The 16,440-nt window shown below is 39.4% G+C and overlaps 1 protein-coding gene across 1 annotated transcript in view; it reads left to right on the top strand.

Moving 5' to 3' along the window:
- Positions 1 to 1,365: 1,365 nt before the first annotated feature.
- Positions 1,366 to 16,440, top strand: part of LOC144023288 (potassium voltage-gated channel subfamily B member 1-like) — a 48,072-nt gene continuing 32,997 nt past the window's right edge. The window contains exons 1-2 of the mRNA XM_077528563.1: positions 1,366 to 1,744; positions 4,715 to 5,370. Of these exons, the coding sequence (XP_077384689.1) occupies positions 4,819 to 5,370 (552 nt within the window). The 5' untranslated portion in view covers positions 1,366 to 1,744; positions 4,715 to 4,818. The remainder of the gene's footprint in view (positions 1,745 to 4,714; positions 5,371 to 16,440) is intronic.

Genomic DNA, 16,440 nt, shown 5'->3' on the forward strand with positions numbered 1-16,440 from the left:
TGCCACAGAAAATCTGCTTAAAAACAGACTAAGTCAAACTTTTCTTTTGCAAAATGAGAAGATCTTTGTGGCTGGGTCAAAATCCTTCTGACCAAAAGAACCCCTCTCCTTCCTGTTTATGGTCTCTCAAGCAGAGGGTGTATTTTACAAGCTGACACAAAAGAATTCCACCTGCGGGCGAGTAACCCACTCCTCCCCGCCGGTTGGGAAATTTCCACTAACCAACCTTTTTACTGCACTATGTTGAATAAGTAAATACTAATTATTGAATGCACAGCTTAAGTGTACGGAAGAGTATTGCATTCACTTGGAAAAAAAACCTCTTGTTTTTCTGTCTAATTTTTGGGGGGAGCTTTGTTTTGTTTTTTAGTATTTTTTTTTCCTGTTTTTTTTTTTTTATATATATTTTTTTTCTGTCAAAAAAATATTTAAAAAAAAAACTGGGGGAAAAGTTTTCAGAAAAACAGGAGAAAAAAAATCTGAAAAACAGGAGAAAAAAAAAATAAAAAAAAAAAAAAGAAACAAAATTATAAAAAAATAAATAAAAATGACCACCCTGGCACAAAACCCTCCGGCCCTGTACTAACTGCCTGCTCGCGAGGTGGGAGTAACAAGATGGCCGCCCTGTGACTTCAACGGCTTTCACTGGCATGTATGGGCTATCGGCTATCCAGTTATATATACAGGTCAGTGGTACTAAAAAAATACTCCGAAAAACAGAAGTTGATGCTGTGGTTTCCGACTATTTTTTTTTCTTTTTTTTTTTTTCCATAATTTATTTTCTCATGTTTTTCTGAGTAATTTTTCCTCCTATTTTTCTGAATATTTTTTTCCCTGTGTTTTTTTTTCTTTTTTTGGGCTATGACAGAAAAAAATATTCGGTAAAACGGAAAAAAAAATAGTCAGAAAAACAGAAAGAAAAAAAAAACTAAAAAAAAGCTCCCCCCCCCCAAAAAAATAGTCAGAAAAACAATTTTGTTTTGTTTTTCAAGTGAATGCAATACACTTCCATATAAATGTGTTTAAATGAGATAACATACACATTTTCAGAAATGACACATTCTGTATTTAAAAACGTCACATTGAGTCTGTTTAGCTTAATGCTAACAAACAATGCAAAATACCATACTAACTAAAAGCATCGGTAGTTTTATAGTTTTATAACACTTTAAGAACGAGTATGAATGAATGTAATGTATTAGAATTTGAACACTCTCACTGAAACACGCTGTTCTGTATTAGAAAACGCACGTTAAAGGAAAAAGACAACTAGCGCCATCTGGTGGGCTGGGGTGTCCTCACTGGTCGCATTGCTTGTGCAGCGGTGTGGCACAGCGATGGTTAAAGTGAGCTGGAGGAGCCTGAGAGAAATCAAGCCTGGCAGCGGGAGCAGTCCACACACACTCCCGCACGGCGTCCAGTTGGATGCAGCACACTGCGAGGGAGAGCACCCGAACCGAACCCACAGTAATCCGCGGGTCAACTTGTTGATTGTAGCCTGGAGGAGGGGCGGCCAAACGAGGACGTCCCTATCTGTTTAAAAAAAAAAAGAAAAAAAAGAGCGAGAGGTGGGGAAAAAAGAGGCAACATTTCCATCATGTCTCCACGCTGCTCATGATGTCTTCATCACATCCGAGCCCAGCGTCGCAGATCCGGACGGGTTCGCCACCACCTTTACGCGCGGGTCTGATTGAAATGAAGCCGCCGCACGTCCATGGCATGAACCGGGCTGCACGGGAAACACGTATGGAACACTTTCTTGGTTTACTTGTTTATTTTTATTTTTTGCAACACTGTACACTTCCTGCATGCTAAACTTTCTTACCACAACACAACATGCACTTTCATTTATTGTTGCTCAAGGTGCTGTCAAAACTGCGATGATTATTTATTTATTAAAAGACATAGTTTCAGCACCAGACAGCGACATGGCGATCAGCACTGGACAGCTCTCAAACTGTCCAAAAATTCAACAATCCTTCCTTAGAAATGGACTTGATTATTAAGAGTGACGTTGGCAATGAAACAAAGTATAAAATATGTACAATTACATCCGATTACTCATTGCTCAATATAACTGTCAAAATTTGGCTCAATTTTAAATTAAACATCCATGGGATTTTTTATTTTTTATTTTTTTTTAATCTGTCGAGTCAATGCTGTAATATATATCTGAGTTAATTTCCTACGGTAGACCATCATACTCCTGCCAGAAATGACAGGTAAACAGATTATACAGTACATGGTGTCCCTAAAGTCTAGACTTGGGCAAAAAAAAATGCACATTTTCAAGAACTGACAATTCAGTTGGAATATTATCAACTAACTTCAACATGATTTCCAAATGTTGGTGCACTTTGCAAGATATGTGTGAAGTTGATGCAAAAATTCCACATTGAAGTCAATATTGCTTATGTGTTCAGCTATAAGGGACAACCTGTATAATGCAGTGCATAGAAGATAGATAATGCAAAAAGTCAGCCACCACAGAAACCCAACCCACCTTCAGTCCCCTGCAACAATTAATACTGGCATTATTGATCACCTACAGTAAGTCATGCTTGTTTATTCTGGATAAAATATGCATAGAAACACTTCCCAAATGTGACTACACCACAGCAAATTGCAATAAACATCATTAAACCATAGATGATAGATCGTGTTATTATATTTATAAAGGCTGAATTTTATACCGTATAGGTCCTGTACTGGCTCTAATTAACTGGTTTTGATGACCATTAATAATACTCACATTAGCAAGTGAGTCCAACTACTGTAAAGTCATGTAGCATCCAAATCCAGTTTATCACTGGGATCCCCCGCGTCCACCCTTGTCAGCAGGAATAGCGTCTGTGCCTCCTAAAGCAGATTAATATGTCTATTCTGTTCTCTGATGAGTGGATAAACCACTTGACATTTCGGCTGTAGGACACTGCTGGAGGTGCCTTCACTGGGCCTGTAGCGTAATTGAACCCCGTTTCTATGTCAGGCCCACCAGCGAAAGATGAAAATCTGTGATATAGAGAGACCGCATATTTAAATTTTTTTTTTTAAAGTTATTCCTTCGCACCTGTTTTTTCTCTTGTATGGCAACACTTTGAGGAAAGAGAAACGACTAGCTTGCGCAGTTCTCCTACTAAGAGTCGAATTGTGCTTGTTTCAAGCTGTTATTTGTCTCTCCCACTTAATATGTATTGTAAAACTGATACATACTATAAAAAAATAAATTAAAGGTTTTTAGTTAAACACCAAAATTTCAACTAAATCATGTGATAATCTACTAGCTTAATGCTAACCATTCATTTTCTGACGTGTCTTCCTCTTGTTATTCTAAGTTTTTTGCTTATAATTTTCTCTGGCTCCATGTTCATTTGTGGGTCCAAATACAAGAAGGAAGACAAATTTAATCTTAGCACCTGTTATTACTCTCTCTCTCTCGTATGACAACTTTGAGGCAGATGAAAAGACTAGCTTGCGCGGTTCTCCAAATCAGTGTTAGCGTACTTGATTCAAGCTGTTATTTGTCTCTCGCAGTTTATGTTTACTGTAAAACAGGCACATACTGTAAAAAAAAAAAAAAAGTATATTTAAACACCAAAATATTCAACCAAATCATGTAATGAACTAGCTTAATGCTAACCATTAATTCCTTGCCTCGTCTTCATTTTATTATTATTCTAAAATTGTATTGGGCTTGCCTCTAACTGTTTATAACCAATTTGGTGTCATTTTCTTTGACTCTATGATCATTTGGGGCCAAATACATGACGGAAGACATTTAAGTGCCAACTTTTTGACTTAGGGAATCCAAGTTGGCTAAATCAGTTGAAATGACAAATTGCGCTCTGGCTCAAACTTTAACACTGTGGCCTTGTAAAAGTTTAACTTGAAAGTGAGTATGACAAAACCATATGAGCTGAGGTTCAATCAGTGCTTTCTTGACTGAGTTTGGTTCATTTAGTAAATTTGTAGCAATGTCTTTTTCTTTGTCATCTTTTGCTTAAGAATTTGTTTTGTTTTGTTTTGTTTTTTGATTTATTTTTTTTTCTTCGGTTTCCAGCAATTTCTATATTATAAATTATGTTGTCTGCAGGGTTTTTATAGTTTTGGAATTTTTCATTTTAGTTAGTTTTTATTTCGTTTTTAAATTTTGCTTTTTTAAATTAAGTAGTTTCAATTAGTCTTCAGGGTGGTTCTGTTAGTTTTTATTTTTTTTAGTTATTTAATAAATACTTAGTTTTAGTTTAGTTAGTTTCAGTATTAGTTTTAGTTTTTTTGTGCATGACTTGTGGGCAATATTGAAAAAAAAACACCATGGGAGCGATGTCATGTGAAGGTTTTTTTTTCTATTGGCTGCTGCTAGATGATGTCACTTACACACTTTCAATGTCCTTCTTCCCGTTAATATAAAAATAAAATCACATTTAAAATCATCCCCAAAGGCTTCTGTATTAAATTAAATACCAAAGACTAAAACAAAGGACATGTTTGCTATAATACTAGTTAATTTTAGTTAATTTTGTAAACATAAAATGTAGTTTCAGTTAGTTCTCGTTTTTTTTTAAAGCATTTTCTTTTTTATTTTATTTTGTTAACGAAATTGTTTTTTCAATTTTAGTTTTAGTTTTTCGTTAGTTTTAGTTAACTAAAATAACCTTGGTTGTCTGTACTGCAAAATATATATGTCTATTTTCATGGTTTCACTGTATTGCAGCCACGACAAGAGAGTGGAGACCCTGATGAGGTCACCCAGAGGACCATGTCGACTTAACCCCCATCGTTCCGTCTTTTGGCACTGACTGAGCGACTCGAGCGAAGATGATCAAAGCGGCGGCGAGGTCGTCCGCAGCGCAGCCGCCGGACGCGGTGGACATCATCCGAAGCAAGCACACCCGCCGGGTAAGGATCAACGTCGGGGGTCTCCTCCACGAGGTCCTGTGGCGGACGCTGGACCGCCTGCCCCGCACCAGGCTTGGCAAGCTGCGTGACTGCAACACCCACGAGTCCATCATGGAGATCTGCGACGACTACAGCTTGGACAGCAACGAGTACTTCTTCGACAGACACCCCGGCGCCTTCACGTCCATCTTGAACTTCTACCGCACGGGGAAGCTGCACATGATGGAGGAGATGTGCGCCCTGTCCTTCAGCCAAGAGCTGGACTTCTGGGGCATCGACGAGATCTATCTGGAGTCCTGCTGCCAGGCCAGGTACCACCAGAAGAAGGAGCAAATGAACGAGGAGCTGAAACGGGAGGCGGAGAACATGAGGGAGCGGGAAGGCGAGGAGTTTACCACCACGTGCTGCTCGGAGAAGAGGAAGAAACTTTGGGACCTGTTGGAGAAGCCCAGCTCATCTTTTGCTGCTAAGGTAGAGTCCGAGTCGGACACAAACACAACACGTGGCACTTTTGTTAGGCAACGCAAGGCAGCTTTATTTATACAGCAAGTTTCATACACAAAGTAACTCAATGAGTTTCACATCGTTACTCAACAACATTTAAAGGCACAATAAAAAAAAAACAAAAAGAAAAAAAAACAAAACCAAAAAAACAACAACAACAACAACATTTAAAGGCAAACAGTTTAAGACATTTGGAAAAAATAAATAATGACAGAAATGCTCTAAAAAGACTTTAAAGGGGAAGTCAACCTTAGACATTTCTTGACAATAATATGTTACATGTGACCTCACTAGTCTAAACATGACATTCTGATTAATATTACATTTGTGGAACATGAGTTATGAAGCAAAATTCAACCATTTTTATCCATCTCAGGAGGCAGCCATTTTATCACTTGCTGTCGACTGAAGATGACACATCGCAGTTGCTCAGGACTCAAGCAACGACCAATCACAGCTCGCCTGTTTTCTGAAGCTGCGCTGTGATTGGTTATTACCTTCGATGAGCAACTGTGCTGTTATTTTCACTCGACAGCAATATGGCCACCTTCTGATATTGATAGAAACTGATGGATTTTGCTGCTTAACTCATATTCCACTTGCACAGTGTTTCTAACATATTATTGTCAAGAATTTTTTTGGAGGTGGGACTGACTTTCCCATTAATCTGGATTTAAAAGCATTTACATTTGGGGCTAACTTCAGTACTTTGGGCAGTTTATTCCATTTGCGTGCAGCATAACACCTAAAGGCTGATGCACCGTGTTTGTTTTGAACTCTGAGTTCCACTAATTGACCTGAATCTAATGAGGTCAGAACCCTTCTGGGATGCATTGCATAATCATCATCAGACTTAAAATTACACTTTATGTGAATTCACATATTAGTGGATTTAAAAAAATAACAATAATAATGAAGAAAATGTTGAAATGAGTTGAGAAGCTTCATTTAGACCCAGGTAGTATTTTATTTCCATATTGTAGCATCTTGTCTCCAAGAAACTACAGTATGTTGAAGTCTGTTGAGGAGCTTCGTTTAGACACAAGTAGTGCTTTGCCGTCATATTTTTGCATTTTAGGTACAGTCATTGTGTAGCTTTTTATGGAGGTGTCTATGGACTGTGTGCACCAGCATTCAGAAGCACTTTCGATCTTGTCAATGATTGGTGAATAATTTTCCTGCTGCTTCCTATTCCATTTAAAAATGGACAGGCAGAAGAACTGGAGTGTTTTAGTTATCAGAAAAAAATAGTAAATATAACGTGAGGGATTCTTCTAAGTTCCGGAAAACAGTGGGTGGCTATAACACAAATATTTTCAAACGAGATGCCCCAGAACTTTGAACTTTGCTGTACAATGAATATGAACCTGATGATCTGGCCACCCAATGGCAGTAAAGTAACATCTAATGTACTGGATTCATTGATCATTAACTTTCTCCTTAGTCCGTCAAGGAAATATAATCAAATGCCCATAATTTATTGTATTAGATGTCATTAGATGTACCCAATGAAGTGTCTGGTGAGTGTAATGATTTTCCATCATGTGGAATGAAGGTCTAATGTTAAGACAAAAAAGGAGCGGCGGGTAGGGGGGCGTATTTCAGTTTACATCTTGAGGCTATAAATCTCTGCGGTTTGACGAACAGTCTGACATTCCTTTTGCCCGAATTGGTGCTTTTCATCTGTTCCTTTGAGCTGCAGGAGGGAGAAGTAATGAGAAAAAAAAGAAGAAATGTTACACTCAAAAGTGAAAAATGTTCCTCTTAAGTACAACTTATTCTGTTTAAAAGTAGCTTTGGGAACTAATTTTGTGCTCTACATGATCAATAATGTCTAGCAGCAAGACGGCTTTCTGCTCCCCCTTTTGGAAGTCAATTAAAAGCCTTTATTATTAATGTTGCTTTTTTTAGATGAATATATGACAGCCTTTATTGTCTCGCATTATTGGATTTGTTAGCGCTGTGTGTGCGCAACTCTCAAGGTTATTAATGAATGCTTGTTTTGTCCTCACATCTAACAATGCAACGACTGGCACCTTTTGTTTAATTGAATGTCACATATTTATAGACGCGCACGTCTTCATTACGCCGACTTCCTTTCTATCCTCTACTCAATCATCCTGCTCATTAACACGCTCACGGCCCACACGCTGCAGCGCTTCACTGGGGATCAATGGACATGCTTAATAGAGTATATGAAGCAGTTTTCAATTAAAATGTGGATTCACTACACCCTGCTGCATATTAGCATTACAGCAACAGCTCAGGGAGTTTGCACATTCACAGAGGTTGGCCTTTTCATTACTGTACTCTACATTCAGCTGGGAGTGCAACCAAGGAAGGTTTTTATATATTCAGTGCAACACTCCTCCAGTCGGCCTGTCAGGCTTTGATTTTTTTTTTTTTTTTTTTTGCAGTGTAACTCGGATCTGTAGTTCGGACCGTGTATCATTGGTTGCACCGCATTTCGAAATGTGTCAGCAGGACAGGGGAGCTTCTCAGCATTCCCGCAACAAGACACCGACCGCGGTCAAAACAAGACGAACGGAAGCTTGAAACACCTCCGTGGACAGAGAGAGCTTCCTGCATAATTTATCTTGCTCATCTATTGCGATAACCTGCCATCCCTGACCTTGAATAGCTCCTAATTATGATTTCTTAAATAGATCACGTTGTTCCGTCGGTGACACTCGCTGCCCCTCAGCTCTCCCTGGAGAGCTCTGACGTGTTTTATTTTAGTTACGGAGCTGACTTGTAATTATTAGCAGAGAAGTTTTTTACATACCAGGAAGCTAGAACTGTCTCTAATGTGCTTTTTTAAATGACAGTATCTCTTCCAAAAGAAAATGAACTGGGAATTCATTAAAATATTTCAAGTTTTGTCGTGGACACAGTACATTCACATTGCCACTTGTTGCTTGGCAAAATACAGATGCCTTAATGAATCATCATAGTCATGCCTAAGCAGGAAGTAATGAACAACAAACACGTTGTTACTGTAGTTACATTACATTTTTCAAGTAGCATATCAGTACTTGAGTATGGCGACGTCAAAAAGACGTATACTATAAGGTAAAAATAACCGTGGTTGAGATTTTGATTGATTGAGATCTTGGGGAATTATAAGGTGGTAAGAACGGGGATATGAGCAACCATGAACGATGAACATCAGCAACGACCGCAACAAATTCAAAGAAGCAAGCGTTTCCCCATCAATTGTCTTATTTTGAGAAATTCAGAGAAATGCTTGACAAGAATAATTAAATAAGGAAAATCTGATTGAAACCATTTTGATTTTTACATAATTGAGAGTAAAAACAAAACATTTTCTAGGTGTAAATTGTCTGTGACATCACTGACTAGTGTCCACTGTTGGAGCAAATAAGAGAGCTTTGGCTTGACCTCCACATTAGGCGCTACGTTAGCATGTTAAGCTATAAATAAACCAACAAGCAGTGATTAATTATGAGTGATAACGTCATCGTTTAAGCACAAGTTTATAAAGACAAACATAACATGAACACAACAGAATTGTCGGTTTAGTGACACAACCTCATGAGTTAGCTTGGTTAGTCAAGGAGAGTGCTAACCGAGAGATGCTAACTCTGAAGCTTGTTTAGGGATTTTTGAGTGGAAAAGACAGTAACAGTATATAATGGCAGTAGCTACTAATCATTTCAGCTTTTAGTGGGTCATAATAAATTCATAAAAAAGACCAAATGTTTGTGGAAAAAGACATTTGAGTGTGAAGAAGACAGTGAAAACATTTAACTCATGGAGGTAGATTTCACATACAGGTATGTTGTCATGTTGCTGGGCTCTCAGTGTGTTTTCCTTGTCTCACAGTGCCTGATTAATGAGAGGGGCGTGTCCCCTGCACCACACCTGCAGGGCATCACCTATTAGGCCTTCATAAGGACTGGGACTCCTTGCAGCCACTGTTGGGTCGTTGCTCCGTCTGCTCACAGCCATCGGCTAGTGTTTCTACTGTTTTTCGCCTTCTCTAATTATTATTATAGTCCAAGATTCTCGATTTTCATCTACGTAAGTTTTGCTACGTCTCTTTTTGTTCGCACTTTTATGTGGCGTGTTTCATAGCTATAGTAAGTTGTTGCTTTCTTGTGTTTGCGGTTTGTAGCCTTTGGGTCTTTTTATGTTGTGTTAATTTCCCTCCAAGCACCTTTTGTTAACCTTTTTCCTGGCTGTGTCCAGCGCTTTATGTTCATATTCACGTGTTTTGGTGAATAAAACCTCTCGCTTACTCCTCTGTGTTCTGGGATCCACTCTCCGGTCGCACCGGAACCATAACATATGTGTCCGTGTATATTATGAACTATTCATAAATGGTTTGTTGCAGTGAAAGTGCTTTCCCAACCTTTTGTATAAGAGTATTCCTTCATGTAAGCCTTATATTCAGGTCTCCCTTATTGCTTTCTTTTGTTGTCTTTTCAAAACTAGCTTGATTCCAATGGCACTACCCAGGCAAATACTGCACATTCTTGAATATTTACTCTGCTGCCGTTCACAAAGGGTTCTAATAAAAAGCGAAGGAGCGTGACCAAATATTCTTTGTCCTGTTACATAAAAATGTTTGCATTGCGAATCCACAGCTCATGTAGCTCATGACATGCTCAATGAGCCAAACTGTTCCACGACCTCTTGTTTTTGTTTTCCATTAAGGATGGAAAAAACAAAAACACTTTAAACTGAGGTTATCCGGTGTCCCATAAAGGTGATATTGTTTAATTGAAGTGTTGCCGTGTTGAAATGGCTTGTTCCCAAACAGCGATTCTGCCTCATTTATTTTTCAGCGTTGATGAAATTTTAATTGGCCATTAATAAGGCCTCACTTTATGCCAGGAAGAGAAGGACTGTGCGATGCAGAATGTATATAACCCCACGTGTCTCGTCAAGCCGATACAGTACAATATATAACCCGACAGGCGCGCACTCACTCGGATGAGCCATTCTCACACCAAAGCAGCATCAAAGGACGCCGTGCATGCCCCGTTTGATCGCATGACTTCCATCTTTGAAGTGTTGAGGCGTTATTGAATAGTTTGAGGCCCACTTGAGTCTGCTGATCCGCCATGGGCCTGCCCGCTAAATAATTCAACAAACAATATGGGCTTCAGGAAAACTTGCAGGTAATCAGTGCATCAATAAAAGATAAGTTCTTGTTGATGCGGTACAGTACATGATAAGTGTTTGTTATTAAATTATTTCTGAGCGTTGAGCTATATAGAGCACAGTATGCTTGGGACTGACTGAGCATGCCTCGTTTGATCGAAAACAGTTCAGTTTCATGGAGAATGAACAGCCATCGCTCACGAACTGAACACCATCCCAAAACTCACTTCTGCCTGCGAGTACAGGCCCCAAATGGCCGTTTTTCTTCCGCGCATACTCAACAGAAAAAAAACATTATTCTGCTATGTGAGCTGTGCTTGTGTTATTCATGAAAAGGAGCTCTTGGCACGCATGTGAGGGTGTTGATGGTGATCAAAGAAAGTTATGTTGTAAGTTTGAATACATTTGAACAGGAACAACAAATGTCCTGCAGCCAAACTATTTACTTTTCAACTTATAGCTAAAGGCAGACGAGGGCGTTTTTCTTTTTAAAAACTGACGTGGTCCAAGCCAATGATTGTACATGAACCATATCATTTTGTTTATTGCCAGTAATGACTGACGTGTACTGCATTCCGGCCAATGACAGATTGACGAGTGAGTGAGTCACATCACAACCATCAGTGGCGCTTCCTATAATGATTGACGCATAGTCTGCCCGATGAAAACTAGAAGAGTGCCTGGCCAACAACAGCGGATTTAATGACTTTTTTTATTCCACTTAATTTATCGTAATATCCTGAGAATAACTATACGGCCCCCACCCAAATCACGCTTAAAAAGATGTTTTTCTTTGTACTTGTGTATAATATAGTTCCCCGATTTGATGGTATTATTTATTATCAGAATGAATAATGCGATTAAATAAAGATTAAAAACATAATGAAATTCTAAGTAAATTTTACAAGGAGAGTTTTGAGTACATTTTACCAGTTTATACAAAAAAATAAAATAAAAATACTCACGGGTTGAGGAATGAAAGGAAGACAGCCACTCTATCACCTGAGCCATGCCACTCCTGCTGTGTCTTAGGTGGAATCCGATGGAATCCTTTTACCACCAACTTTTACTTTGTCTCATTTTGGACACACCAGCAATGCAGTATAGCGGCAAACATCAAGAGTGGCATGGCTCAGGTGGTAGAGTTGCTGTTTCCCAAACTGAGTTCGTTCATCAACACTTGAGTAACTTTTTTTTTTTTTTTTTAAATGTACTCAAACTCTTCTTGTAAAATGTACTTAGAATTTCTGAGTGAAAAAACTTTAATATTTTTTTTCATCTAAATAGTACTTTTTTTTTCTTTTTTTTTTACAGTGATATAATCTTTTCCCATATACCTAGGATTAGTGCCTTTCAAAGTATTCTTGAAATTATGTTGCACTACCTCATTATTTTAATGCACTTCCTTCATTGCTAAATTAAATTTTGACACCACTATTTTATGACTGTTGGTAAACAAAAAAAGTGTTTACAAGACTAACAGCATACAATTTTAGTCATTTAGAAACAGTTGGGACAATCTTAAAAAAAAGAAAAGAAATTCTTCTCCTATTACTGCTTCTCCTCAAACTGCTCATCGTCTTTGCTTTTTGGGTTTGGGGAATGGCCAAAAATTGCTTTCGTCTGCGCTTATCCTATCAGTATTTTAAAGTTACCGTTAATCGTCAGTCCACGGGAGCCTGTCGGAAATGGGCCTACGGACCTGCCTTTGGTACTGACAGACCGGTAACAAATCTGTCATGACTGGGTCATACCAGGGTTAAGTTTGGGTCATGCAAGGATTATGTTTGGGTCATGACCATGAGGTCAAGTGTCTGTTTTGAACTGATGTAACCGGCATCTAGTTTCAATTGGTCTTAACTGATGTGATGTCAGGAGCTATGTGATGTCAAGAGTCTTTAACCTCTTTATCTGATCAACAGCCAATCAGATAATTCCATGTCAGTTCTTTTACCCACATGTCTAGCCACAACCAATCAGATCGATTCACTGTCTATATAAGCTGTCTGAGAAATGTGTGTTTGTCGGATTATTACCACTGTTCCTCTGTGCAACTCCGCAACCCAAGTGGGCTTGGCGTCTCGTGATTCCCGATGCATTCTTGTTGTTTCTGGTCAAGTCGCGTTAGTTCCACCCCTTTTGATGTGATGCGAATAAAGTGTTAAAACGCTTATTTGTGTCTGCGTTTTGGGATCCAACCTCAGAACGTAACAGATCAAGTTCTCACTTCATGGTAACTGATGATGCAAACCAAGACGCTCAAATTCTTTTTGAGTTTTCTACAAATGTTCATGTCTTAATTGCACTTTGTTTCATATCCTCGAGTAGAGCTTTGTGAGACTTTTGGAACTTTTTTTTTGAAGGATTACAATTCATGTCTCCTAGAAGCCTCGCAGTGCACCTCACATTCTCTTGGACCGGAACAGGACAGGATAGCGAGCTGTAAAAACTGACATTCTTCGCGTGGCGGAGGCTCGTTCCGCTAATTGCCGGAGAAGCTTCTCCCCTCAGTCAGCCATGACTGCAGGCAGTTTCCTGCACTTCTCACCGCACATCAGATATGCCCGATTGACCGCACTTTGAGCACTTTGTAGTTTGCGCAGTCCGAGATGTGCGTGCTGCTCGTCGCTGCTCGTTCGGTCCATAACCGTCCGTCGGGTGCGTGAACCCTTTTTGGTGAGAATGGGGCTGGGGGAATCGATGGCGAAGGCATTAAGTTGTAAAGGCAAGCTAGTGGGAGCGAGGACACACCCTGACCGGCCATTAGCGAGCCTCCCGGATGTGTGACTTCCGACATGAGCGCCGTTGCATGTCACAGACGATCCCAGTGTAACAGTACAGCCTCTGCGCCTGTGAGTAATGGAGCAAAGCGTTTCCTCTCGCGAGCTTCCACTGTTAATAAGCAGGCGCGGGACAAGGCAACAGGGTGTGCTTTATGAGCGTGTTGCCGGGCGACACCATCACTTGCCTTTAAATAGCATCAATCAATGGCACACCACTGACTCCCAGCTGGACCGACTGGTGGCTGGGCTTTGCGTTTGGCCCAGTGGCTTCACATTTCACACACTTGTGAAAAGTAAGACGCAAGCAACACCTCGCACTCATTTTTACTTGTTCTTCATAAGTCGTCATTATTATTATTATTATTATTATTAGCACTTTTGTGGTGTCCACTTCACTGTGCAAATGTATGCAGGGACCCTAGTGGCCGACTAGTGCAGTGCGCCACTTTTAAAGGCAATAAAAGTGGACACTTTGATTGGCCATGATTGAAGTCAGCCGTGACCACTCCCACAATGACACAGTGCAGTTCTCCCTATCGCAGATCCACCTGCCTGCGCTCGTCTGTGAAATTACGCACACCAGGTCTAACCCACCTCCTCGTTATGCTGCGTGTCGTGCCAATTCAAGAAAATAGAGGGCGAAACGTTTCTGCCGCGCTGGACACTATATTACATTGATTTGTCTTGAGAGCTGTCTCATTTGTTGTTTTTAACCTTTGCCACTAACCAGAGGTAAAAAAAATAAATACATTAATTAAAATAAATAAATAAATAATAATGACAATAATAATAATAATAATCTAGCCACGGAAATAATTCAGTGTAGGGTTGTGAGGATGTGGCATGTGCAGTCAAGGCACGGTATGTTTTAAAATAATAAATAAAATTGTGTTTTGTAGCCAAATGTATATCGGCTCACTGGGCTTTTCTGATAAGTGAGAAATCCATCTACATTTAACAAAATATTTAGTTTAACATTTTCCATTATTTAATAATACGTGCACAAAATGTACGTTAAAAAATTAATGTGTTTGGGTAAAAATATCATTTGAATTTAATCTAGATGATGATGAATTGACCATTATAGAAACGTCCAAAAACATTTTGGTAATTCCTAATCCTTTTAATTTAGGACAGCTCTAGTGGTCTAATACATTTCTCCAGCACTGTAACTTTTTTTTTTTTTTTTTTTAGAGACTTTCCACATTGCGGCATTTACCAACAGCCTTTTTTTTTTTGCGCCCTGCTTTTCTTCTCATCATAACTGTGTGGCCACAACTGAAAGCAATCAGCAGTGTATATTGGCAAATGCATAGGCTAATGGAGCAGTGCACTAAACAGAGACATTAGCATTATTGATTGCAAGCATGCCTTTGATGGCGTTTGATCAGCGTGAAGAAACACACGGATGGAAAGTCACTTTAGGAAGAGAGGCCTCACGTCAATAAACACGCTCGCACACCATCAAGTGCTGCTGGAGAAGATTACACAGTTGCGTATGTTATTTGTGAATTCCAGTATAAATGGTTGTTTGTTGTTTGTTTCACCCTAAGTCACAAGTTGGCAGATATCCTTGTTAATGATTTTTAAAGAAGCTGTTTTTGTTGCGGAAGTTGGCAACTGTTACCCCCCGTAACCTGCATTTGCTCCATGGTTGCCATGGAGAGCCACCGCTCTGCACAAACACCACAATAGCTTATCGTGTGAGCCAGCTGGGGCAACACACACACCTTTCCCCACTCTTTAATATCGCTTTTTGACAGCCGACAAAAGTCATACTTTACTTTTAGCGAGGGTGTCTTATCTGTCTTTGCTTCACGTGCTCGCGCGTCGGCGCCGTGAGTTTCGGCGGCTGGCATTTAAACAGGTGAAGGGTCAAACAAGACGAGGGGATGAAGACACGGCTACTTTGCCGCGCGATTTCATTCATTATTTAGATGGGGCTGTCGGGGATAGAGACAGAGGATCACTCATGGGGATGTGGGATGACAAGTGGTCTGTGGGAAGCGGAAGTTTTCACACAAGCGATTGCACGATAAAGCTACAATAAATCGCAATGATGTTTGCATCAGTCACTCAGCAGTCTGAGATTGAAAAGGTCCAATTTTGTTTTTCTTTCAGGCATTCTTTTGCAGTCCATTCATTGCCAAGCATTCGCTGATTGATTGTGTGACACTCTTTGGGCTTCTTCCCAAAACTGACAATGTAGAACATGCTAGTCATCAGTCATGTCAACAGAACAAAAATCATTGCTGAAACATGTTTAACCAGCCAAGTCTTCGCCTCACACATGGATTCCTCCACTCAGAAAATAGACGAGTGGTGATGTTTTGTTTGGCTTTGACAGCAAACATTGGAGCTGCCATCACTTGCCCTACGTGTCAGCTACTCTCTCAGCATCCTGTGCTTGCTTCATCTGAAATGTATCAATAGATGACAGACGAGAGTCTACTCATATCAATTGACGCCTTGCTTCATCCCTCAATCTGTCTACACTAGTATTTCCCAACCTTCGTGAGCCAGAGCTCATATTGCATTACGTTTACATAGAAATGTCACAAAAAGTTTATCATAATGACCATCAGTTGCACATGCACTAACTATCATATGACGTCTTCCCTGAGCGTGCCTTGAGCTAGTTAGCGACACTCACAGTTGAAGTTGACTGTAAAATTAAGCACACGACAAAAATAATTACTTAAATTTTATTTTTTAACAATTTAAAAAACATTACAAAAAAAAACATTTTTTTGCAATTTTATTAAATTTAAGTCAAATTACAAAAAAAAAACATTTTAGCTTCATTTGCTAAAACTGCTAGCTTATTGCTAACAGCTAGAGTACAATTTAAATCTCTATTGACAGGCTAGCTAGAGTAAACATTAGAACTCACAGAACCGATTTACCTTCAAATAAATTATCACACGCAAATTCTGTAGTTACACATACTGACCAAGACACGTAATGTAACTATACTTACAGGCATATACTTGATTTCACGGAAGAATGAACTGCCAATTTGGTGTTAAAATTTTTACATGGGATGTGTCGTATTGAAATGTACTGATACAGTTGTTCAAATGCATTGGTAAAATGTTGGCAAAAATGCTAAAAATCATACAAT

The sequence above is a fragment of the Festucalex cinctus genome, chromosome 8, assembly GCF_051991245.1.
Source record: "Festucalex cinctus isolate MCC-2025b chromosome 8, RoL_Fcin_1.0, whole genome shotgun sequence".
Lineage (NCBI taxonomy): Eukaryota > Metazoa > Chordata > Actinopteri > Syngnathiformes > Syngnathidae > Festucalex > Festucalex cinctus.